The sequence below is a fragment of the Pongo abelii genome, chromosome 16 (genome assembly GCF_028885655.2).
Source record: "Pongo abelii isolate AG06213 chromosome 16, NHGRI_mPonAbe1-v2.0_pri, whole genome shotgun sequence".
Taxonomy (NCBI): Eukaryota; Metazoa; Chordata; class Mammalia; order Primates; family Hominidae; genus Pongo; species Pongo abelii.
The window spans coordinates 17,160,337-17,184,471 of record NC_072001.2 but is presented as its reverse complement, the minus strand read 5'-3'; the positions used below and the strand labels follow the sequence as shown (position 1 = coordinate 17,184,471).

Here is a 24,135-nt window from a genome sequence, read left to right as displayed (position 1 = left end):
GTCTCTTTTTAATATCTCCAACTCATTATCTTTATTCTCAACATTCTATGTCTGAAAACACCTTGACAAGTCCCCTCCTTTTCACTACATTTGCGCATGTATTCTTTTCTCTCTAAGAGACAGAGAAGCAATGGAAGATGGGCATTTGCCAACTGCCAAAATATGTGAAGCTGAATCTTCTCATTTCTTGACTTGTAGATAACTCCTTTGTTTTACCCCTTATATTGGTGTTGAAGCAAAACATCTTCTGAATCAAATTCATTAACCCTACAGAGGTCTGACTAATGGAAAGAGAATACATTTAGGAGCTAAACAGATGTGGTTTCAATTTTACATCCATCATTTGCATTCACTTGCCATTTGAGATCAGACAAATCCTTAACCTCTCTTACCCTCAAAGTCTTCATCTGTGAAAATAGTAATACTTATATCACAAGATTAGGAGTATTTAAGGAGTCTATATATATTTAAGTATCTGGAACTTCATGGATATTCAAAAGTATTCATTTTCTTTTCCTCAATATAATCTTCTCTGGCTAATAGCTTTGGCATTCAGTAGCATTTGCAGGACTCATAATATCTTAGTGAAAGGGATCATTCCAATTAATATTCCAGCCACTTTTTTCTGAAATTGCCAAGGCATAGTTTATCATCCTGTGTCCAGTATTAGTTATATCCTTGTTACCAGCTGTAACTACAAATGCATGGGTTATATTGTTATTTATAATAAAACTATTTTTCTACAACCTTTTAAGGGACACTTTGACTTGTTACATACATAGTCTGTGTGTGGACATCTAATGCGTGGCTTAGCACAAAGCTAATTCTCTTTCTAACAATTACCATAATAAAGTTGTTAATATCAACACAATTTACAGGCTGTTGAATATACAGTCATATATCACACGACAACATTTTGGTCAAAGATGGACCACATACATGACAGTGATCACATAAGATTATGATACTGTGCTTTTACTGCACATTTTCTATGTTTAGATACACAAATACTTACCATCGTGTTTTAGTCGTTTGCCTACAGTATTCAGGACAGTAATATGCTATCCAGGTTTGCAGCCCAGGAGCAATAATAGGCTCTCACATATAGCCTGGGTGTGTAGTAGGCTACACCATCTAGGTTTGTGTAAGCACATACTCTATCATGTCCAGACAATGATGAAATTGCCTAATGATGCATTTCTCTGAACATACTCCCATCATTAAGCAATGCAGGCTGCATATAGTTAAGCCGAAGAGGAAACAAAGAATTTGGCAATCTATGTATATTTATTACGATATTTCCTTTACTGGTTGGTTCCATCTGAAATCTGTTCTCTAGCTGTCATCCTGGATAGTCTATGTCCAAGCTTTGTATTCCAATTCTAGCTTTTGACTTACAGCCTGTGTCTTTGAAGAGAAAAAACTGTATAGTGTAAAATGCAGAATAATGCAGAAAGATAAGCACAAGCCCAAGATCCAGGGGGAAAATGGGTTAGAATGGAAAGAAATTATATTCTGGGCAAACAAGAACATTTCTTGCATTAACTGTAGATTTCATCAAACCTTGTCCCATCCTTGCTACCAGCTCTGTTACTTCTGAGTAAGGTGCCAGGATTCGTGGGGAAAGCTAGTAAACATTTTACAGGGTAATAAAAATGCTGACAGGCCAATGGATTAGTTAATCTATCTGGGAGGCAAAAGAGTCAGACTCAAAGATTTGGAGTGATTTGGCTAAGTCAGTTTTGCAGCAGTATCTGAAAAAAGATGTAAATAGAAACATTAATCTCAAGTATGCACAACCTTAAAAGAGAAAAACTAACCTATATTCAGTTAAACCTCTCCTGACTCTTGCCACTCAGAGATTCGGTTAAACTTCTCCTGACTCCCAATTCCATTGACATTAACAGTCTTCCCACAACATCTGCAAGCTCAAAGATTCATTTCCTCCTGCTTCTATTGCCACTGAAATCTCTGTCTTCCTTATTTGTTTTTATTGACAGGCAGGGTCTCACTCTGTTGCCCAGGCTGGGATGCAGTGGCATGATCACAGCTCACTATGAACTCGAACTCCTGGGATCAAGCAGTCCTCCCACCTCAGCTTCCTGAGTAGCTGGGACCACAGATGCATGCATCTACGTTCAGCTTTTTTATTTTTACTTTAATTTCTTAGAAACAAAGTCTTGCTATGTTTCTCAGGCTGGTCTTGAAATCCAGGCCTCAAATAATCCTCCCACATTGGCCTCCCAAAGTGCTTGGATTACAGGCATGAGCCGCTATGCCTGGCCCTTGGTTGTCTTTAATTCCGCAGCACCCTCAGGCCCTTTGCCAGTTTCCAGAAGAAAGACACCACTAAAATAGCACATTTCATGAACTGGAGAGGCTTCCTGAAGACCAGGGGTGACACATGGAGAGGGGTTACCTCAGAGAGCTCACATGTGCTCTCCTGGTTGATCTTTCAACATCTCTAAACAACCAACAGAATCTCTTGTATCACTCAAATGGAATCGATTTAGAATATACCCTAATTCCTTGGGGCAAAGGAAAAGGGAGAGCATAGTACCACTCTACACTCATAAAAATCCTGTCCTTCAGAGACACCTTTCACTTTCTCAGGAGAGTTCCGTGAACATCATTTTCTCTGGCTCATTACATGTGACATTCAAAATGGTGGTCTTGGCCAGACACGGTGGCTCACGCCTGTAATCCCAGCACTTTGGGAGGCTAAGCTGGGTGGATCACAAGGTCAGGAGTTAGAAACAAGCCTGGCTAAGAAGGTGAAACCCTGTCTCTACTAAAAAATACAAAAATTAGCCAGGCACAGTGGTGGGCACTTGTAATACCAGCTACTTGGGAGGCTGAGGCAGGAGAATCACTTGAATCCGGGAGGCGGAGGTTGCAGTTAGCCCAGATCACACCATTGCATTCTAGCCTGGGCAACAGAGCAAGACTCCATCTCAAAAAAGAATAAAAGAAAGTCAGGAAACAACAGATGCTGGAGAAGATGTGGAGAAACAGGAATGCTTTTACACTGTTGGTGGGAGTGTAAATTAGTTCAACCATTGTGGTAGACAGTGTGGTGATTCCTCAAGGATCTAGAACCAGAAATACCCTTTGACCCAGCAATCTCATTACTGGGTATATACCCAAAGGATTATAAATCATTCTACTATAAAGACACAAGCACATGTATGTTTATTGCAGCACTGTTCACAACAGCAAAGACTTGGAACCAATCCCAATGCCCATCAAAGATAGACTGGATAAAGAAAATCCAGCACATATACACCATGGAATACTATGTAACCATAAAAAAGGATGAGTTCATGTCCTTTGCAGAGACACGGATGAAGCTGGACATGGACACAGGGAGAGGAACATCACACACTGGGGCCTGTCAGCAGGTGGGGGGCTAGGGGAGGGATAGCATTAGGAGAAATACCTAATGTAGATGACGGGTTGACGGGTACAGCAAACCACCATGGCGCGTGTATACCTATGTAACAAACCTGCATGTTCTGCACGTATATCCCAGAACTTAAAGTATAATAAAAAAAATTTAATAAAATAAAATAAAATCAATTTTAATTAAGTAAAAAAAAAATGGTGGTTTTAGAGACCCAAACTAACATTTGTGAGTGTTTATTATGTGCCACTCACTTTATGTTTACCACCTACATTCCTCACAAAGCTGACCCTGTGCCATCTGCATCATACAAAACAGGAAACTAAGGTTCAAAGAGGTTCAATAACACTCCAGGTGTCACAGAAAGTAAATGATGGAACTGAGGTTCTAACTTAATTAGATTGACAGCAAAACCTAAGCTTAGCTCCCCAACCTCTGACTTCCTCCACAATTGCCCTCTCATCAAAGAGGAGCCACTCACCCAATTCTGTTAATTCATAGCCTCAAGCTGTGAAATACCCTGAGGAGCTGGAAAGGTAACAAAGTCCAAGCTAGAGCAAAGGAGAAAAGCCCCTTTCAGCTTTCTTTTCTCTCATCATAGAGAAATCCCAAATTCCAAGTGCTTCTGAGCAACATTGATACTGTCTTGTAAAAGGTTTGTAGAATACTCCAGCAAAGGATGCCAGGAAAAGCCTATAAGCTACTGATTCTAACAATCATTAATAAAAGGTGACTTGATTTCTTAAAAATAACAAAAAGCAAGGCAGTTCTTTTTTACCTTTTGCTTGAAGGCAAAAAAACAAACAACTTCATCCCTGAATATACCATTTTAGGTTTCTATTTTATTTCTTCCATTTTAGAGAACCTGAAGCAACAGGCTAACTAGCCCATTTTTATTCCACATTTATGCTGACATTTTGCATTTATAAAAAAGCACAGGGAATATATTTACAAATTCAACAGTGAGGAAAGGTAAAACTTTTCAAGTTTCACCTAACCTAGTTTCCACAGCATCTTTAAATATTTCTTTCATCAGAGGAGCAGATGTTTCAACCCTGTACAAAATCTGAGAAGGCAACAGCCTGCTCCTCTTTTTTGTTTTGTTTTTAAGATGGAGTCTCGCTCTGCCACCCAGGCTGGAGTGCAGTGGCGCGATCTCGGCTCACTGAAAGCTCCACCTCCTGGGTTCACGCCATTCTCCTGCGTCAGCCTCCCGAATAGCTGGGACTGCAGGCACCCGCCCCACGCCGGGCTAATTTCTTTGTATTTTTTAGTAGAGACGGGGTTTCACCGTGTTAGCCAGGATGGTCTCGATCTCCTGACCTCGTGATCCACCTGCCTCGGCCTCCCTGGGTGCTGGGATTGGAACAGGAATTAAAAGAAATGAAAAAATATGTAAGCAAAAACTCAGCTGTATGTTAAAAAAAAACCAATTCCCCCTGAGAATGAGAAAGAGCTGCAGTCCTTTAAAAAAACTGCCTGTTTTCCTATGGCTAGTGAGCCTTATCGCTCCCTTCCCAGGCATTATCAAAACCCTAATTCCCTAACTGTGCAACTGCAAGGTCACTAAACAAACAAATGCAAGTCACAAAACATATTTTTCCTAAAAACGTAAAAAAATATATAATGCATGCTTCAATTAAATAACCCTCTGTTTCCCGCTTCTGTAATATGCTTCCGCCTGCACAGATCTACCCCTGCTCCACAAAATGCTAAAAGATAACTCTTTGTTCAGCTCAACTCTGAACTGCCTGGCCTGGTGGCTCACTCTTGTGATCCCAGGACTTTGGATGGCCAAGTAGGGCGGATCGCTTGTGCCTTGGAGTTCCAGACAGGCCTGGGCAACATGGTGAAACCTGGTCGTTTTGTTTTGTTTTGTTTTGAGACGGAGTTTTGCTCTTGTTGCCCAGCTGGAGTGCAGTGGCTGGGTTTCTGCTTGCCGCGACTTCCGCTTCCCAGGTTTCGGTCGTTCTCCTGCATCAGCCTCCAGAGTGGCTGGGATTGCAGGCATGAGCCACCAAGCCCGGCTAATTTTGTATTTTTTTATTTTTATTTTGGTACAGACGGGGTTTCTCCCTGTTGGTCAGGCTGGTCTCAAACTCCCGACCTCAGTTGAGCCACCCGCCTAGGCCTCCCGGGGTGCTAGGATTGCAGGCTTGAGCCACCCCTCCCGGCCCAATTTATTAATCAGAAAGGAATAGATTGTCCTAGTGTGGTGGCTCACGCTTGTGATCCCAGTACTTTGGATGGCCAAGCGCTGGGTATCGCTTGAGTGTAGGAGTTCCAGACCTGCCTGGGCAACATGGTGAAACCCGGTCTCTCTCTTTTTTTTTTTTTTTTTTTTTTTTTGAGGCGGAGTTTAGCTCTTGTTGCCCAGGGTGGAGTGCAGTGGCTGGGTCTCCGCTGTTGGGGACTTCTGCCTCCAGGGTTTTAGGTTTTAGTGGTTCTCCTGCCTCAGTCTCCGGAGTGGCTGGGATTGCAGGTGTGACCAACCTGGCTCAGCTAATTTTTTGTTTGTCTATTTGTTTTCGGTAGAGATGGGGTTTCTCCATGTTGGTCAAGCTGATCTCAAACTCCCGACCTCAGGTTATCCGCCCACCTCGGCCTCCAGGGATGCTGGAATTGCAGGCGTGAGCCAGCGCACATGGCCCAATTTATTTTTATTTCATTTTTTATTTTTCTATATATATATATTTTTGAGACGGAGTCTCACTTTGTCACCTAGGCTGGAGTGCAGTGGCGCGCTGTCTCGGCTCACTGCAACCTCTGTCTCCCGGGTTCAAGTGATTCTCCTGCCTCAGCCACTTGAGTAGCTGAGATTACAGGCACCCGCCAGCACACCCATCTAATTTTTTTTTGGTATTTTTAGTAGAGATGGGTTTTCATCGTGTTTGCCAGGCTGGTCTCGAACTCCTGACCTCAGGTAAACCCACCTCGACCTCCCAAAGTGCTGGGATGACAGGAGGGATCGGCCTGGAGTGGTGGCTCACGCTTTTGATCCCAGGAGTTTGGATGGGCCGAGCGAGATCCCTTGATCCTAGGAGTTCTAGACCAGCCTGGGCAACATGGTGAAAACCGGTCTCTCTCTCTCTTTTTTTTTTTTTTTTTGAGGCATAGTTTCCCTCTTGTTGCAGGGCTGGAGTGCAGTGGTGCGGTCTCAGCTCCCCACGGCCTCTGCCTCTGGGTTTGGGTGGTTCTCCTGCCTCAGTTTCCAGAGTGGCTGGGATTGCAGGCAGGAGCCACCATGCCCGGCTCTTTTTTTTTTTTTTTTTTTTTTGTGGTAGAGACAGGTCTCTCCATGTTGGTCAGGCTGGTCTCAAACTCCCGACCTCAGGTGATCCGCCCTCCACGGCCTCCTGGGGTGCTGGGACTGCAGGCGTGAGCCACCGCTCCAGCCCAATTTATTAATCAGAAAGGAATCGATCGGCCTGGCATGGTGGCTCACGCTTGTGATCCCAGGACTTTGGACTGCCCAGCCTGGCGGATTGCTTGAGCCTAAGAGTTCCAGACCTGCCTGGGCAACATAGTGAAAATCGGTCTCTTATTATTTTTTTTTTTTCTGAGGCGAGGTTCCCTCTTCTTGCCCAGGCTGGAGTGCAGTGGCTGGGTCTCCGCTCGCAGCGACTTCTGCCTCCCGGGTTTTGGTGGTTCTCCTGCCTCAGCCTCCTGAGTAGCTGGGATTACAGGTGCCTGCCACCACACCCGGCTAATTTTTTTGTATTTTTAGTAGAGACAGGTTTTCATCATGTTGGCCAGGGTGGTCTCAAATTTCTGACCTCCGGTGATCCACCCACCTTCGCCTCCCAAAATGCTGGGATGACAGGCGTGATCGGCCTGTCATGGTGGCTCACGCTTTTGATTCCAGAACTTTGGACTGGCCAAGCCTGGGGGATCGCTTAAGCTTAGGAGTTCCAGACCGGCCTAGGCAACATTGTTAAACCCAGTCTTTTTTTAAATTATATTATGATTATTATTATTTTATTATTATTATTATTTTGAGATGGAGTCTCACTCTGTCACCCAGGCTGGAGTGCAGTGGCGCTATCTCGGCTCACTGCAACCTCTGCCTCCCAGGTTCAAGGGATTCTCCTGCCTCAGCCTCCTGAGTAGCTGGGATTACAGGCGCCCACCACCACACCTGGCTAATTATTTTTTATTTTTAGTAGATCATGGTAACTGCCTTAAAATGGTGATTGTTCAGAAAGTCAGTTTAATTTAGATACTAAGGATATTGAGGTTATGTAACATTTGAGCAAGTTCTAAACAAAAAAGGAGAAATAGTATATTTAATTGCTAATAAAGTATTGTCAACTCACAAATATATTCACATAACATGTATTTCAAGAGCAGAATAACCATGAATATAAAAGGAATTAGCAAAAACGAAACAACAAAGACATGAAGAAATACAAAACAGATGGAACAAATAGCACAAAATATGATGAAAGTTATAAAAGAAACTATGCCAACAATCACAATAAATGTAAATAGACTGAATAATTAAGAGAAAATGACTATAAAACAGAATTAGGGCAGGCGTGGTGGCTCATACTTATAATCTCAGCACTTTGGGAGGATGAGGCAGGCAGAGGGATCACAAGGTCAGGAATTCAAGAGCAGCCTGAACAACATGGTGAACCCCGTCTCTGCTAAGAATACAAAAATTAGCCAGTGTGGTGGTGAACATCTGTAATCCTGGTTACTCAGGAGGCTGAGGCACGAGAATCGCTTGAATCCAGGAGACAGAGGTTGCAGTGCCGAGATCACACCATTACACTCCAGCCTGGGCAACAGAGCAAGACTCTGTATCAAAAAAAAAAAATAAAAATAAAACACCAAAAAACCCCACAAAAAACAGAAAATAAACAGTATGAAAAGACATCTAAAACATAAAGTCACAGAAAGACAGAGAGAATGAAAAAAGATCCACATGTCATATGTACCTGAACCAAAGAAGGGTTGGAAGCTATATTATTATCAGATAAAATAGGCTTTGGGCAAAAAGGAATATGGGAGACTTTTTAAGGTCACAATATAATAATAAAAAATCTAATAAACCAAGGGAGAAGGTAATCTAAAATTTTAATGTATCTAATAACTAGCACTCAAAATACATGAAAGCAAAATATGACAAAATTGCAACCCTGAGAGGGCAATTTAAACACATATCTCAGTATCTGATAAAAGCGACAAAAAACAATCAGCATAGACATAGAAGATCTACATCTGTCTAGAAAATTAACAAGCTTGACCTAATGTACAGAAAAAGCATATCTCTCCAAAGTGACAGAATTCACCCCCACCAAGTACATATGTACTGAGCCATAAGGAAAATGTCAAGAAATTCCAAAGAAGCGGAATCATGCATCCATCTTTCTCTCTAACCATAATCTCATTAAACTAAAAACAATAATAAAAAGATAAAGTAAAAAGCCAGAAAGGCAGATAGTAAATGAGAAAGTGACAGAAAAGTTATAGATTTTGTTAAGCATAAAAACCTTGTATGGGATAAAGCAGTCAAAGGGATATGCAAATTTACACAGAAATCCAACCAATATAAATCCTTGAAAGATACTACATACAGATATTTCATCAGTTCTCACATGCCAAACCCAGCAAAGCCAAACTTTGGAGCCTCCCCTGCGAGCAGACCTGCCACAGGAGGAGAGGCAGCACAAACCTCCCTTTGCAGTGACAATGCCACATTGTGTGTGCTTCTTACCCCATCACCTCTTTGGAAGTGGTCTACCCCACTCAGTGCTAGCTGAGAGTCGCTTCCCTCATACCACTCTCAATAGTTCACCCCAAGACACATTGGGCAACTCTGTCCCTGGTAAGCCATTGTGAATCCAACTAATAATGGCATTCAGAATGTTAGGAATCTTTGAACTATTAGATTCATAGTGATATTCAAAATAAAGAAAACGACATCATTTCTTTTCCACACACATGTTGCCCACATTCAGTGCGTAAAAGGCAAGGGGAATTGTGAGTACCCACAAAGAACCTGATATTGATGGCACATACATTTCTTCATTAGGAAGAATAAATTTAGACTGTAACAATTTAAAAAACCAGAAAATACAACTGTACATTTTAGCTCTTACTAAAATCCAAGAGGTTTAACTTATTTGCTCCACATTTAGGTAATTAGTGTTTAAAACATTTCAAAGATAACATATATAATGGCTACGATTTCTAGTACTTTTTAAAAATTCAAGCCCAGTCTCTTCTAATTAAATGTATAAATTATTTATCTCTGGCTTTCTTAAAAAGAACAAAGAGCCCTAATTAAAAAGTAAAACTTAAATTTCCTCTCAAAAAATTGTTACATCAAAATTATCTAATAAACCTTAGTTCAGAAAATAATTTCTGAATTAAGAAAATATGAATAATAAAACCAACAGTTTATGTTCTGAATTTCAAATGTTTATATTTTATTATTTTTAAAATTTTGTTTTAAGTTCTAGGGTACATGTGCAGGATTGTTACGTAGGGAAACGTGTGCCATGGTGGTTTGGTCCATCTATCAACTCATCACCTCAGTGTTAAGCCCAGCACACATTAGCTATTTTTCCTGATGCTCCTCCCCCACCCACCCTGACAGGCCCCACTATGTGTTGTTTCCCTTCCTGTGTCCATGTGTTCTCATTGAACCTCGCATTTTTAAATACAGCATATGCCAGGTGTCATTTCAGTACCCATAATTGTACAGACTACTATGTAAGCTAAAAAATGTTGATTAGATACAAATGTGTTAAATTTATCTTCTCTAAACATGTGGAAATTCTCTAGAGGCTACTTCCAGCTTCTGTGTGGATTGTGGAGCAGGCTGCTATCTGTCCCCCAAAAATGAACACCTTAAAAAAAAGAGAACTTTCTCAGCCTCCCTATTGCACACACATATGAAAAATATGTTAAATTCAATGCCAAATATTCCTGAGATCAACACAGCAGTGATCCCAAAGAGAAAATTTCTCTTTGCTAATGGGCGCAAACTTGAAGGGCAAAACAATGGAAGGGTAAGTCTGCAGACTCAGGGGTGGGACTCAAGTCAGAATCACCTGGAAGATCATTGCAACATGTTTTTGTTTTTTTAAATAGCAAACACCACCAAGTGGAGCCCGTGGGGTTTAGTAGATATTAAACCTCTAAGGAGTGGCACATCCGAGACTGAAAGTCCCATCTTTTGATTCCCAGCTCAAGGTCTCTGAAATGCCAGCACCAGCTCTGAAATTGTTACTCTGCATTATTAGGGAGACCTTTTCTTGTATACTGTCATACTCTTTTTTTTTTTTTTAACAGTTATACCTGATCTTCCTATTTTTGTGTGTGTTCCATCAAAAGTTTTTCATTCTAAATACTTCCCTCTTTCCAACTGAGCATTTACATCTGTAACAAGGACAAAAACATCTAACATCTCTCTCACCCTTGGTGTGTGTTTTGTTTTGTTTGTTTTTGAGACAGGGTCTTGCTCTGTCACCTGGGCTGGAGTGCAGTGGTGTGATCACCATTCACTGCAGCCTCGACCTCCTGAGCTGAAGCGATTTTCCCACCTCAACCTCTATGCAGCTGAGACTATAGGTGTGTGCCACTATGCCTGGCTAATATTTGTATTTTTTGTAAAGATGGGTTTTTGCCATGTTGCCCAGGCTGGTATTGAACTCCTGGCTTAAGTGATCTGCCTGCCTAGGCTTCCCAAAGTGCTGGAAGGAATTACAGGTATGAGCCACCGTGCCTGGCCTCACCATTGTTAAAATCATGGAAATCATGTTCGCAAAGCAGGTTGACCTGTTTAGAAAAAGGTGTCATAATTTCTCAGGTAACTCCAAAAAGAGAAAGCTATGAAAATTACTTCAATACATTCATTACAGTCTCAGTATAAGATTATAGCTTCCTCTCCCAAAGCGTAACCACAACCTGACGCAGGATGAGTCAGTTTGAAAATACCACATACAATATCCTCTTGAGTAGAATCATAATTTAGAACTCTAAAAATGACCAGAAACAACACTGTCCAAGTTTGTTTTACCTAATGTGTTTCAACTTATTTGACTAGAAGACCCTTCATTCATGCAACACTTAAAAATATCCCATGGCAAATCTAGTTTTCTATGAATAATGAACAAAACATTTATAATTTAAAACTAAAATTGTCTTCTAAGCAGAGATCTACATATCAATAAAATGAAGAAATAAAATTTCCATACTGTTTTCTTCCCAATACAAGGATTAGAAGGAAAGGGAAAAGAGTAACAGCGAGAATCAATAGCCCATGTCTGGCCAGGCGCCATGGCTCAATCACACCTGTAATCCCAGCAATTTCAGAAGCTGAGGTGGGAGGATCGCTGGCCTTTAGAGATCCTTGAATGAAACTCCATCTCTAAAAAATTAAAAATATTAGCTTAGAGAATCATTTGGGCCCAGGAATTTGAGGCTGTATTGAACTATGACTATGCTACTGCATTCCAGCCTGGGTAACAGGCTGCTTAAACCTGGAGGGGCAGAGCTTGCAGTGAGCTGAGATCGCACCACTGCACTCCAGCCTGGGCAAAGGAGTGAGACTCTGTCACACACACAAAAAAAGAGATTCTATTCACAATAGCAACAAAATCCTGAGAAGATATCTAGCAAAGTATACACAAGGCCTTTCATGAAGAGTATTGCCATAGCCTGAATGTGTCTCCCAAAATTTATGTATTAAAACTTAATTCCCAAGATGATAGTACTAAGAAGTGGGGCCTTTAAGAAGTGATTAAGACATAAGGGTGAGCCCTCATGCATGAGATTAGTGCCTTATAAAAGGGTTTGTGGGTGGTGGTAAATCTGTCCCTTCTGCCTCATGAGAACATAGCATTTGCCTGCTCCAGAGGAAGCAGCATTCAAGGTATCATCTTGGAAGCAGAGACCAGGCCCTCACTAGACACTGTATCTGCTGGAGTCTGGATCTTGTTCTTCCCAACCTCCAGAACTGAGAAAATAAACTTCTGCTCTGTGTAAGTTATCCAGTCTCAGGGGTTTTGTTATAGCACTATGACATACATATATACATGTATATAAAGTATACACACATATATTTTTTTAAAGCTTTTAAAGCAAAAGCCAGCCCTGCCCCTCTCCCAGAGTGGGCAGCCTCTCCCCTCTCTTAGAGTGGGTGGGAACAGCAGTTGAATGGGCAGCTTTCCTTGTGGGCCACAGGTCCCTCTGGACACATGATACCTGGCCACGCCCCCTTTCCCTTTCATCTTTCTCATTGACCAATGAGCTTGGAGCATTAAGGCCACACCCCTATTCTGCATTCTACTGGAGCCCTGGTTACGCCTCCTCTGGCTCAGTCGCACAGCTACCTGGTAGGTGACTGGAGGTGTTGATCAGTGCTCCCTGGGATTTTGCTGATGTGGCCCCAACCCCGCCTCCCTCCCCACCCTGCGATGGCAGAAGAAACTCGACAGAGCAAATTGGCAGCAGCCAAGAAAAAGGTAAAAACCCACCAGATCACGGCCCCCCAACACAGCTACAGATCCCCTCCAATGACAAGACTGCTGCCAGAGTCCATACCACTTCTGAGGTGCACCAGACTGGGACCCCCACCCGGGTGCCTCTGGGCTACCCCCACCAAAGTTTTGTCAGTCAGCCCCACCCCTTCAGCAAGCAGCCCAGTCTCTACCCTCACCAATCACCTCAGGGTGACTTTGGGCAGGTGAATCCTGGGGCTCCCCGCTCCTTTACTGTGCCCTCGTCTCCTGCCACCACAAGCTTGACCTCCCTGGGCTCTTTGGGCTCACATCTCCAAGGACCTGGGTCCCATCTCTGTTTTTCCCTCCCCTATCATGGAGTGGTGACTCAGACATCATGCTGATGTGGTCCCTCCCCCTCACCAGGAGGAGTGGAATGTAGTGATGTCACAGTCCACCTAGTAACTGTCATTACTGCAAGACTGGCCTTTGATCTTACAACCCAGTCCCCTAAGCATTGTCACCCCATTTCTAGTTCCTGTGGTCACAGCACAAATTTCCAGCTGGAAGGGGAATGGAGACTGGGACCTAGGAGCAAGAGGTTTCAGGCTGCCTCACTCCCTTAACATAGACATTGACAGTGGGAAAGGCCTACCCTTCCCCTGTGAGCTCAAAACATTGACAGTATCTCTGGATGCCAATTGGAGAATGGGTTTGGTTTGTCTTGGTTTTCTCCCAGGCTTCTACTTTCCAGAGAGATTTTAACATTTTTTTCTGAGTTCTCCACCTCATATTCTAATTCTCCATGGTTCTGGGACCAGACTGCCCTTCAGTCAGTGGTCTGTGAAGTGAGATTTCCTCATCTTCTGTGGAATAGATCTTGGGAAACTGAACTTGACAGCTTGAATCTTCCTTATATTATGTAAACCTGGGGTACTTTGAGTGCCACAGGATAAATATGGGACATCTTTCTGAAGCATCAGTTTCCCTTGATTCTCTTGAGATCAAGAGAAAAAACATTAATGTACTTAGGGATGACAGTCACATAGGTTTCTAAGGGTATACCAGACTTCTCTCTGAAATGAGGCTTGGGTTGTCTGTCCTCTTTCTGATAAATTCCCAGATTTAACAGAAAGGCTGCCTTCTGCCAGGAGGACACGTTGATATAAAAGTTTGAGAGGTACTGGTGTGCTTCTTCACACTAACAGACGTGTGAGGATGTATGACTCTGAACAACACGGCATACAGTTCCTGCCTACTTAATGTTTACTTTTCTACCTCTGCCTCTGGTTTTGGTCCCTGGCAGCTGCTGATTCTTGGCAAAACCCCAGAGTTTGGAGTCAGAAGACTGAGTTTCAGAGTTCCTGTGTCACCTTTTTCTTTTCTTCTTTTTTTTTCTAGCCATGATATCAATCTCTCTGAGTCACTAAATGATTGTGACAACACCTTGTATAGTTGTTGGTATCATTAAATCAGATGGTGTATAAGAGTATTTTATAAAAACTGTAAAGGAGGATGTGGCTGTAAGGGCTGATAGTTCTCATGAGTATTACTGCTCTTCTTTCTGACAGTTAAAAGAATATTGGCAGAGAAACAGCCCTGGTGTTCCAGCAGGAGCCAAGAGGAACAGGAAAACAAATGGCAGCATCCCTGAGACGGCCACTTCTGGTGGTTGCCACTCACCTGGAGATGTGAGTCTTGGCTGACCAGGTTCCTGGGGACAGGGGAACCAAGGGGCAGAAGAGGGTGATTGTTAAGATTGTGGATGGACTGTTGGGTACCAGTGAAGAATTCTAGGTTTGAATCCTATGTCTTTGTCTGGTAGGGATATGATTTAGGGCAAGTTGCTTGACCTCATTGGGCCTCTCTTTTCACATCTGTATAATAGAGGTGGTATTGTTTCACTTCCATTTGTGAAGTTTAAATGAGATTTATTATTGTTGTTTTTATGTTAATCCCTAGTACATGACCTGCTGTAAACACCCAGGACACCCAGGATATGGTCATTGCTGTTGGATTTTCCTCATCCCCAGTCTCAAGGGGAAGCCAGGACAATGAAAACAGTCACTTGTCATCAGGAATCACTGAAAGGGCCCCAGGGTGCTGTGGTGGGGAGATAAGAACCATGAGAGAAGTTGGCACAAAGGAGTTATGGGACAAAGGGTCCAGGACAGGCAGAAAAGAAAATTGTGCCAGTTGATGGGGAAGAAAAGAAGTCAGAGGGCTTAGATACTGAGGGGGACAGAATATCTCCATGTGCACTCTCATCTCTGGTAGTCAGCAACAGATATCCACGGGGAGGGCCCTACATCATCTGCTACCCTGAAGGATCTGGAGGTAAGAGGCTCTGGGCAGAGGTGCAGTGACCCTGCAGGCCAGCCCTCCAACCTCTGCCCACAGTGGGGACTGGGTGCCCCTCTGCCAGCTGAGACAGCCCACACACCACACACCCCAGCCCTAATGATTGTTCTCTGTACCTCTCCACCCACTCCTCCTCCACCTCCTCCTCTCTGCATGTGCCTCAGAGCCCGTGCCAAGAACTAGCAGTAGTCCTGGACTCAAGGTCTGTAAAAATCAGTCAACTGAAGAACACCATCAAAGCTTTGGTAAGAGTCCAGTGGGGTCCCCTGATTCCACGCTGCCAATCCTGGGATCCATTTTCCCCTTGGAGCCCTGAAGAAAGGGGATGGGGCCCCTGGTGCCAAGAGCAAATAGGGAGCTGGGGTGCCCAGGCCTCACCTGGAGGGACCCCAGAGCATGCAGCATGGTTCTTTTTTGCTGCCCTCTTTGCCAACTCTTTCCTCTCCAGACACCCCTGTTCGAGTCCTTGCTACACATGCCCTGGGCTTGTTGCCTCTCGGGGAAGTGCTAGCCTGACTGGTTGTCAGGGGCCCTGTATTTCTGCCCATGACTCAGTCCCTAATTTGCTCTTTGATTCTTGACAAGCCACCTCTCCTTTTTGGGCTCTTGTTTCCAGAGGAGGTAGTGAGTAGCAAAGATCTCTGTTAGCTCTGAGTGTCCGACATTTAAAGGCCTCCTAGAATGGAAACCTCAGGGCCAAGGGCTCCTGTCTGTTCTTTTCCACCCTAAATCTGCTGTGAAGAACCGTACCTGGCCCGTACGTGCTCAGTAAATGTTTATTGAATGAACGCACTTTTCTAAATCACAAGTTGGCAGAAGGGGGGGCGTTTCTCAAACTCCATCTCTAGAGGTTTATGTTACTGTCCTCTCAAGAGATTCCAGATTCAGACCTTGAGTTCTGTGGCTGTGGACAAAAGCCAACAAAGACCCAAATCCTCTGTCCTTGGGAGCTTGAGGAGAGTTTACCAGTTCGAGTTCCCACTGGGTCTGAGAACTTTGCCTTTAAAATCCATTCCTGGCCCCTGCCTACCGCTTCCTGGTCTGGGGAATAGAGTTGAGGGGGCCACCCTCCATCACCTTAATGTGACTCTCCCCACAGAAACAACAGAAGAAACAAGTGGAACATCAGCTGGAAGAAGTAACATGATTTCTTTGTTTGCTCGTGACATGACTGCTGGGGAACACTCAGATGTAGAGGCCCCGAATCTCATCTCACTCACTCCCAGCCTGGGGAAGAAGGCTCACCCCCAGATTCCACCCCACCCCCACAGGGTCCCTGATAACCTGGTCTCATGGGTGGGCCTGTCCTGGGGCAGTGGTGGCATTCTGGGGACATGTCTTTTGCTGTGCCATCTCTGCTTCTGCCTGGTAAGAGCTCTGTCTTCCTCTTCCTACAGGAAAAGAAAGCAAACAATGAGAAACAGAAAGTCAAAAGGGAGCTAGAGGTGAGTGGAGGGTGTGAAGTTTCCTCCTGTCCTCCGGAGAATGTTTCTTTCCCTCTCTTTCAGCACTTGCTTGGCTTTTCTCCCAAAGTTTCAAATCCAGAGATTGGACATACAGAAAGGGAAACTAAATATGGACCTGTACCACATGAAACATTCTCTCAGATACTTTAAAGGTGGGAATCTGGGCACCCTGTCATCCTTCAACCTGGGACTTTGACAGGTCTTCAGGGGGAGTCCTTTGGGCCCCATCTCAACTCTCTTATTACAGAAGAGTCCAAGGACCTGGCCATCCGCCTGCAACATTCATTGCAGCGTAAAGGAGAGTTAGAGCGGGCTCTCTCTGCTGTCACCGCCACACAGAAGAAGAAGGTGGACAGGGTGAGTCCAACCACCTGCCCCATCCCCTGGGAGCCCGGCTTCACAGATGGAGGAGTGAGCCTAAAGGTCCCTGCTGCAGGATGGAGTGTCCTGCCCAGAAGGCAGCATGGCCATTTCTCACTGCTTTTTTGTATGGTTGTTAGCGGCAGCCTGGGGCTGAGTCATCTGCTGTGGGTGAGCTGGGGGGCACTCTGGGGAGTGAGCACCGGACACAGAGCTTGGAGGCCAAGTGCCTGCCCTGCCCTTACCTGGCGGTGGTCTTGGCCAAGTCCTAGGTGGGGTATTGGGTACTTGTACTGTGAAGGCACAGAAGAGTACATTTAGTATGTTACCATTTCTGTAGAGAGAGGAAACGTGTGTGTGTGTGTGTGTGTGTACATATTATGATAATATACATAAAACATGTTTGCAAGGGTTCATAAAAACTCAGGAGAGAGCAACAGGGTGGCTAGGAGATACTGCCCTTCTGTACCTTCTGAGTTTTGGATTATGTGAATGTATCATCCTTTCAAAAAGTGAACAGAAGATTAATTTTCCCCTTCCTATCTGTGCCCCCACCCCCAGCAAGAAAAATGGGCTTAGAGAATTGGATAGAACTGAGTGTTTAAATCCCGGCTCTGCCTAAGTGATCTTAGGCAAGAACTTAACCTCAAATACTCCATGTTTTTTCATCTATACAATAGAGGTAATCATAGTAACTGTCTCCTATGGTGGTTGTGAGGATTAAATGGGATTGCTAGCATGGTACCTGGTGAAGCATTCCATAAAGGTTCAAACAGTGGTAATAATAACAGTAATAACAATAGCAATATTATCTGATGTCTCTGGGCCTCTGTTAGCCAGCTATACATTCGATCTCTTTCCCTGTCCCTTCCAACTTTACTGAGTTCTTCAAAAACCAAACCACAGGCTTGGAAATGCCTTGATCTTTACTGACTGAGTTGTATATTGGGCCTAGCCCTGGCCCTTTTCAGGGGCACAGTGTGGAATGGCCCGGGCTCCCCAGATTGAAACTTCTCACTCTTCACCATCCAGTTCTCCAGCCGCAGTAAAGCACATATGGAGTGGAAGTTAGAGCAGTCCATCCGGGAGCAGGCACCGCTGAAAGTGCAGCTGACACAGGTGAGGTTTTCAGAGGGAGGGATGTAGAAGGAAGATGACCCCAGGTGGCCAGGAGCAGGTGAGGACCAGTGACAGCCCTTCCTAACTTCTGTGCCCATTCTTGCAGTTGAAGGAGTCACTTAAACAAGTCCAGCTAGAAAGGGATGAATATGCTCAACATATAAAAGGAGAGAGGACCCGGTGGCAGCAGAGGATGAGAAAAATGTCACAGGAGGTGAGATCTGACCCTTCAGCACCCCCACCTTAGATAGGTCACTGGATCTTTCTGGGCATCTGTAAAATGGGAATAGTACAGCCAGAGGTGGTCCTGGGTCTGGGCTTTGTGGAGGTGGAGGCAGAGAGGCAGATGGTAGCCTGTCCAGCCTCCAGCCCCTCTCTCCAGGGCCCTTTCCCCCTGTGTTTTGGGCAGGTTTGCACATTGAAGAAGGAGAAGAAGCATGATAAGCATCGGGTAGAGAAGCTGGAGAGGAGCTTGTCCAAACTCAAAAACCATATGGGTACGATGGGGCTGGCGTGACCTGGGAGAAGGACTGGCATCAGAGGGCTGTGAGGGTGGCTTCGAATGCCCCAGGGAGGTGGGTGGATGGAAGGGCTTTGAGGCAGAGGGAAAGAGGTCTGTGCCAGGAGACAGCAAGTCTTGTCATCTCAATGAGCCTCAGTGTCCCCATCAGCAAAGAGGGCCCATTGCCAGCCACCCACAGTGCTCTCCATCTGAAAGTGGTTTGGAAAATTGGCTACCATCAGGGTGCGAGGAATCATTAGCAGCGAGGCCAAGTTTGGGGAGCCTGAGAGGATCTGTGGACCAAGAGGAGGGTTTTTCCTTTATTTATTTATTTTTTATTTTTTGAGAATCCAGAGGCCCTTATTGTCTGCTTCCTTTCTCAGCTGAACCCCTGCCCCCAGAGCCCCCAGCAGTGCCCTCTGAGGTGGAGATGCAGCACCTGAGGAAGGAACTAGAGAGAGTGGCAGGAGAACTCCAGGCCCAGGTGGAGAACAATCAGTGCATAAGTCTCCTGAATGAGGGGCAAAAGGAGAGGTTTCGGGATCAGGAGGAGAAGCTTCAGGAGCAAGAGGAGAAGCTTCAGGAGCAGGAGGAGAGGCTTCAGCAGCTGGCTGAGCCACAGAGCAGCTTCAAGGAGCTGGTGCATTGCCCCAGCTGGGGAGCCTGTCTTCCTCCCTAGCCCTCCAGGCATTTGTTTCCCCACCTGTAAAATGGGGCAGTGTAGCCCTCACATGAAATGTTAATTCTAAAGACACCTGTGAGCAAGAGCCCTGCTCTGGTGGCTGTGGGAGAGAGGGGATGATTTTTCTAACCTGCCTCCACCCTTCCCGGTGCCATGGGAGGCAGACACCAAGTTCTGGGGTCTCCAGCTGCAGTGGGTGGCTGCTGATTGCTTCTCTCTATCCAGAACAAGGAGAAAAAGAGTGTACTACAGTTGGAGCAGCAAGTAAAGGAGCTGCAGGAGAAGCTAGGCAAGGTGAAGGAGACGGTAACCTCCACCTCATCCAAGAAGGTCTGGGAGGCAGGCAGCAGCCTCTGGGGAGGGGAGGTGCCAGGCCAGAGGCAGCTCCAGCCTGGGGGCAGGTGACCCCAGCACCCTCCAGGGCAGTCCTGTGTCTGTTTCTTGCTTCCTGCCCTCTGACTTTTACAGGTGGGTAGCCCTGGGCTCCTCCCAGGTCTGGACATCATCATCCCAGCTAGAGGCATGGAGCCCCCCAATCACAGGGGAAGACAGAGTGGTATAACAGGCTCCTTATGCCAGGTGCAGTGGCTCATGCCTATAGTGCCAGCACTTTGGGAGGCTGAGGCAGGGGAATCACTTGAGGTTGGGGGTTTGACATCAGCCTGGCCAACATGGTAAAACCTCATCTCTACTAAAATTGCAAAAAAAGAAAAAAAAGAAAAATTAGTGGGGCATGGTGGCGCATGCCTGTATTCCCACCTACTCAGGAGGCTGAGGCATGAGAATTGCTTGAGCCCAGGAGGTGGAGGTTGCAGTGAGCTGAGATTGCACCACTGTACTCCAGCCTGGGCCACAGAGTGACACTCTGTCTCAAGACAAAACAAAAAGTCTCCTTAGATTAAAACTGGATTCCAGCCTCAGTTCCACTGGTCACCATTCAAATACTTCACATCTCTAAGTCTCTGTTTCTTTAACTTCAAAAGGAAGTTAGCATTTTCCTTACAGAGGTGCTGAGGATTAAATGAGATAATACATGGAAAGCATTAGGCCTGTAGCACACTTAGCAGATGGTGGTTGGCTCCCACTACTTTTCTACCAGTCTGTGGTCTACAGTTGAAATGGTGAGAAGAGGGTATGAGATTTGAGGCTGAGGAAGGAGGCATGGGGTTCTAGGAAAGCAAGGCAGTCACTTAGGCCTGAAGTAAGGGGCCAGGGGCCTGGGCAGGTGACAGAGCCCCACAGTGCCCTCACTACCATATTAATGGGCCCAGAATCTAGAAGCCAGCCACCACGTGCCCTCATGCCCAGGGTCTTCCTGGGAGCTGAAGAGCCAAGAGGCTCAGAGTCTGCAGTGGCAGCCAGATCATTACCTGGGTCACCTGCAGCAGTACGTGGCCACCTATCAGCAGCAGGTGGCCGCCTATCAGCAGCTGACCTCTGAGAAGGAGGCGCTGCACAGACAGTGACTGCGGCAGACCCAGCTAATCAACCAGCTGCAGCGGCAGGAAGCTTGGGGCACAGTGGTGGCCGAGATGACCCACCAAAAGTTGCAGGAGACCCAGGGGAGGGAGGTGCCAAGGATGGGGCCATGAGGGGGATGACCTGGCAAACTCCATCCCTTCTGACTCTTTCCTGGCCCCTTAGGAGCATCTGGAAGCTGCCAGCCAGCTGAAACAGCAGCTAACAACCCAGTTGAGCCTCATGGGTCTCCCTGGGGAAGGTAGGCAAGACAGCTCAGAGGAAGAGGAGAGAGCCCCAGGAGGAAGGGGGGACTTTTAGCAGCATAGGATTGAGGAGTTGGAAGAGACCTTTAGAATAGCTGCTCATTATACCGACCAGGTGCCTGCACTAAGTTCAGCATCAATATGGTGACCTCCTGGGAGCGGGGGGGCCACCAAGTTGCCTAAGGATGGCTGAACTGGCTGAGGTCAGAAAGGGAGCAGGTCAGAACTCCCACACAGACCAGTAGTGGGAATGTGCCTGGGCAGTATAGCAAGATCTTGGTTCTTAAAAGTAAAAATAAAGAACAGCAGCTCATTCCTCCCTGGGGAGGGGCTGGCTCAGGGTTACACAGTGAGGGTGGAGGCAGAGGTGGGCCCACCATACCTCCCTTGTTGGGTTGTCTGAGGACCACTCTGGCCAACTCCCTCAGGAGATGGAGGAGGACATCTGGACAGTGAGGAGGAAGAGGCACCTCAGCCCATTCCGAGCATCCCACAGGACCTGGAGAGCAGGGAGGCCATGGTGAGCCTGACTCCACCTGAACCCATTTTGCCACCTTCCTCTGTGCTCCCTCCAAGACCCCTTTCTGCTCTTAGTTTCCCTGCCTTCTGATTTCTCTGGACCCTCACCCCTTCCGGGAGCCAGTGGTCAGACACCATTTCACCTGTGACCAACACGTTCACTCTCTGAGGCCCCAAGGGAAGGGGCTGTGCTCCACCTGCCTGTCCCATTTGTTCTGTGTATGCCCCTGCAAGAATGCTCACATCTTACCCTCAGGTGGCATTTTTCAAGTCTGCTGGAGCCAGTGCCCAGGAGAGGCAGGCATGGTTATGAGAGCAGGTGAAAGAGCAGAGGGTGTGCTGCCAGAGCCTGGCTCACCAAGTGGCCTCGGCCCAGAAGGAGCCAGAGGCAGTGGTCCCAGCCCCCACAGACTGGGGGCGAGTCTGTGAGTGGGGAGACCCAGTGGGCCCTGCAGGAAGTCATGCAGAAGCTGGTCCATGCCAGGACTCACCTCCAGCTTCTCCATGATTTGAAAATGCCACCTGAGGGCAGGTCGCTGCCAAGATGTGACCCCATTATTTTGGCTCCAGAGCGGCTTTATGGACCACCTGGAGGAGAAGGCAGACCTGAGTGAGCTGGTGGAGGAAGAACTTGGATTCATCCAGTACTGCAGAGACAGATGCCATCCGTGAGTGGGAGGCCACGGCATGGCACGGGGAGCTGCAGGGCTGTTGGAGGGGCCCCAGCATCTGAGCCCTGTCCCCCCGCAGGAAAGTTCATCACCTTATCACAGAGCCAGGGGGCAGTGCCAAAGATGTGGCACCTGGAGGAGGACATCATCAGGCTGGCCCTGGACAGGGAGGAGATGAAGGTAGAGTGTGCAACATCTCTGTGGGAGTGGGGGTGGGGGTGAGGGTGGGTGCAGGCATCAGCATGACAGCTGAGCACCCCTCCCTCCAGGTGAAGCTCCTGGAGCTGCAGGAGATGGTGTTGCGGCTGGTGGAGACTACAAAAAGGGGTACAGCAAATTCCTGGCCGCTGCCCAGAACCCTGCTCATGAGCCCGGTCCAGGAGCCCCAGCCCCCCAGGAGCTTGGAGCTGCCCACAAGCATGGTGGTGAGTAGAGCCCTCAGGCGAGGTGAGCAGGCAGGAGCAGGGGGGCTCGCACTGTGCTCAGATCCCCGCCTCCCTCTCTCCAAAGATCTTTGTGAGGTGAGCTTCACTGACAGTGTGGAGTCTGCGCAAGGAGAGGCCAGGGTGGGTTCTCCCCACGACAACCCTACTGCACAGCCAATCATGCAGGACCCCCAGGAGCACCCAGGCTTGGGCAGGAACCACTGTGTGCCATTCTTTTGCTGGGCTTGGCTGCCAAGAAGAAGGAGATAAATATCACTGTCATCCAAGAGCTGCTCAAGAAATTTTTAAAAAAGAAACAAAGTTATTGGTTAATCTCCTACACAATTCATTTACTTCATTTGAATGTTACAGCCACTCATGATTATTTGTGTTTCTAATTTATAGTTTAAGTTTATTTGTAAATAGTTAAAAGAGAGTTGGACTCTGTGGCTTTCACTGATGTTCACTCTGGTATCCTTTAGCAATTTTCTTTTTCAATTTCATAATTGTAGGTCATTAGCATGCATATTGAGTTTGCCCTTATGTGGTGGGAGTTCAAACACACAAAGACCCAGTATTTGCACAAAACTATTCTCGCTGGTTTGGAATAGGCTGCCATGTGTTTTTAATGTTATTGCCGCATGTATATTCATTACAGAATTCAGATAAAATTTGCTTACGTTCTGCTATTGTTTGATCTAATCTTAATCACAGTGAGCTCTTCATTAGCTCAATACGTGGTTTGCCCCCAAGTGTGCACTGTTGAATACTTTGTAATATGCCACCATGAGTACAGACATTTAGAGTTGTTTAAAGGCTGAGAACTGGAAACAGCCTTTCCCCCATTTTCTGTGTATTGGTGATGGGAGTAATAACATTTTGGGGGAGCTTTTTAAATCTCACAGAAGATGAAAGTGGCCTGCTCTGGCAGGTATGTGCAGGATAGAGTGTGTTTCATTTGTTCTGGTGCCAGGAATTAGTGCTGTACTATGGTAGTTTCTTAAGGATTTGTATGTGCTCTGGGCTCATGAAGATATTGCATCAGGAGCTGCAGCAGTTGTACTCTTTTTCGATGACCTAAAAAGGGATTATTTCTGAGGAATGAAAGGTTCCCATCATTGACTGTGGATGTGGAAAACCTTTCCTAGCTTAGAGCATTTGTATCTACAATACATTTTGAAGTCAGAGTTCATGTTCCCTGTTTTAATCACATGACTACATGTCCCAGCACACAAAAGGGCGCTGGTTGGCATTCTTCTTAATGTATTTAGTAAAGATCATAAGAAATCCTTTAAGAGTTCAACTGTCCCTGGAACAGGCATACAGGCTCTAGTCAAGAATGAATTAGAGTGAAGGAAAGCTGTGTGACACCTGGCATTCCCCTGTTCATGGAGCTTCTCTGAGGCTTGAAGACTAATTTTACCATCTAGACGTCTCTGGCTAATACC

The 24,135-nt window shown here is 45.9% G+C and overlaps 1 protein-coding gene across 1 annotated transcript; it reads left to right on the top strand.

The window, feature by feature from the left end:
- Positions 1-12,701: 12,701 nt before the first annotated feature.
- Positions 12,702-23,362, top strand: LOC129050293 (putative golgin subfamily A member 8G). Its single transcript, XM_054532165.2, has 19 exons — positions 12,702-12,882; positions 14,430-14,549; positions 15,136-15,195; positions 15,384-15,464; positions 16,319-16,357; positions 16,617-16,664; positions 16,753-16,837; positions 16,933-17,042; positions 18,078-18,164; positions 18,271-18,378; positions 18,574-18,661; positions 19,050-19,306; positions 19,574-19,642; positions 20,993-21,068; positions 21,501-21,592; positions 22,162-22,259; positions 22,342-22,442; positions 22,532-22,687; positions 22,773-23,362. Exons 1-19 carry the CDS (start codon positions 12,799-12,801, stop codon positions 22,955-22,957), a joined length of 1,944 nt encoding a protein of 647 aa, XP_054388140.1. The 5' UTR covers positions 12,702-12,798; the 3' UTR covers positions 22,958-23,362.
- The last annotated feature ends 773 nt before the right edge of the window (positions 23,363-24,135 follow it).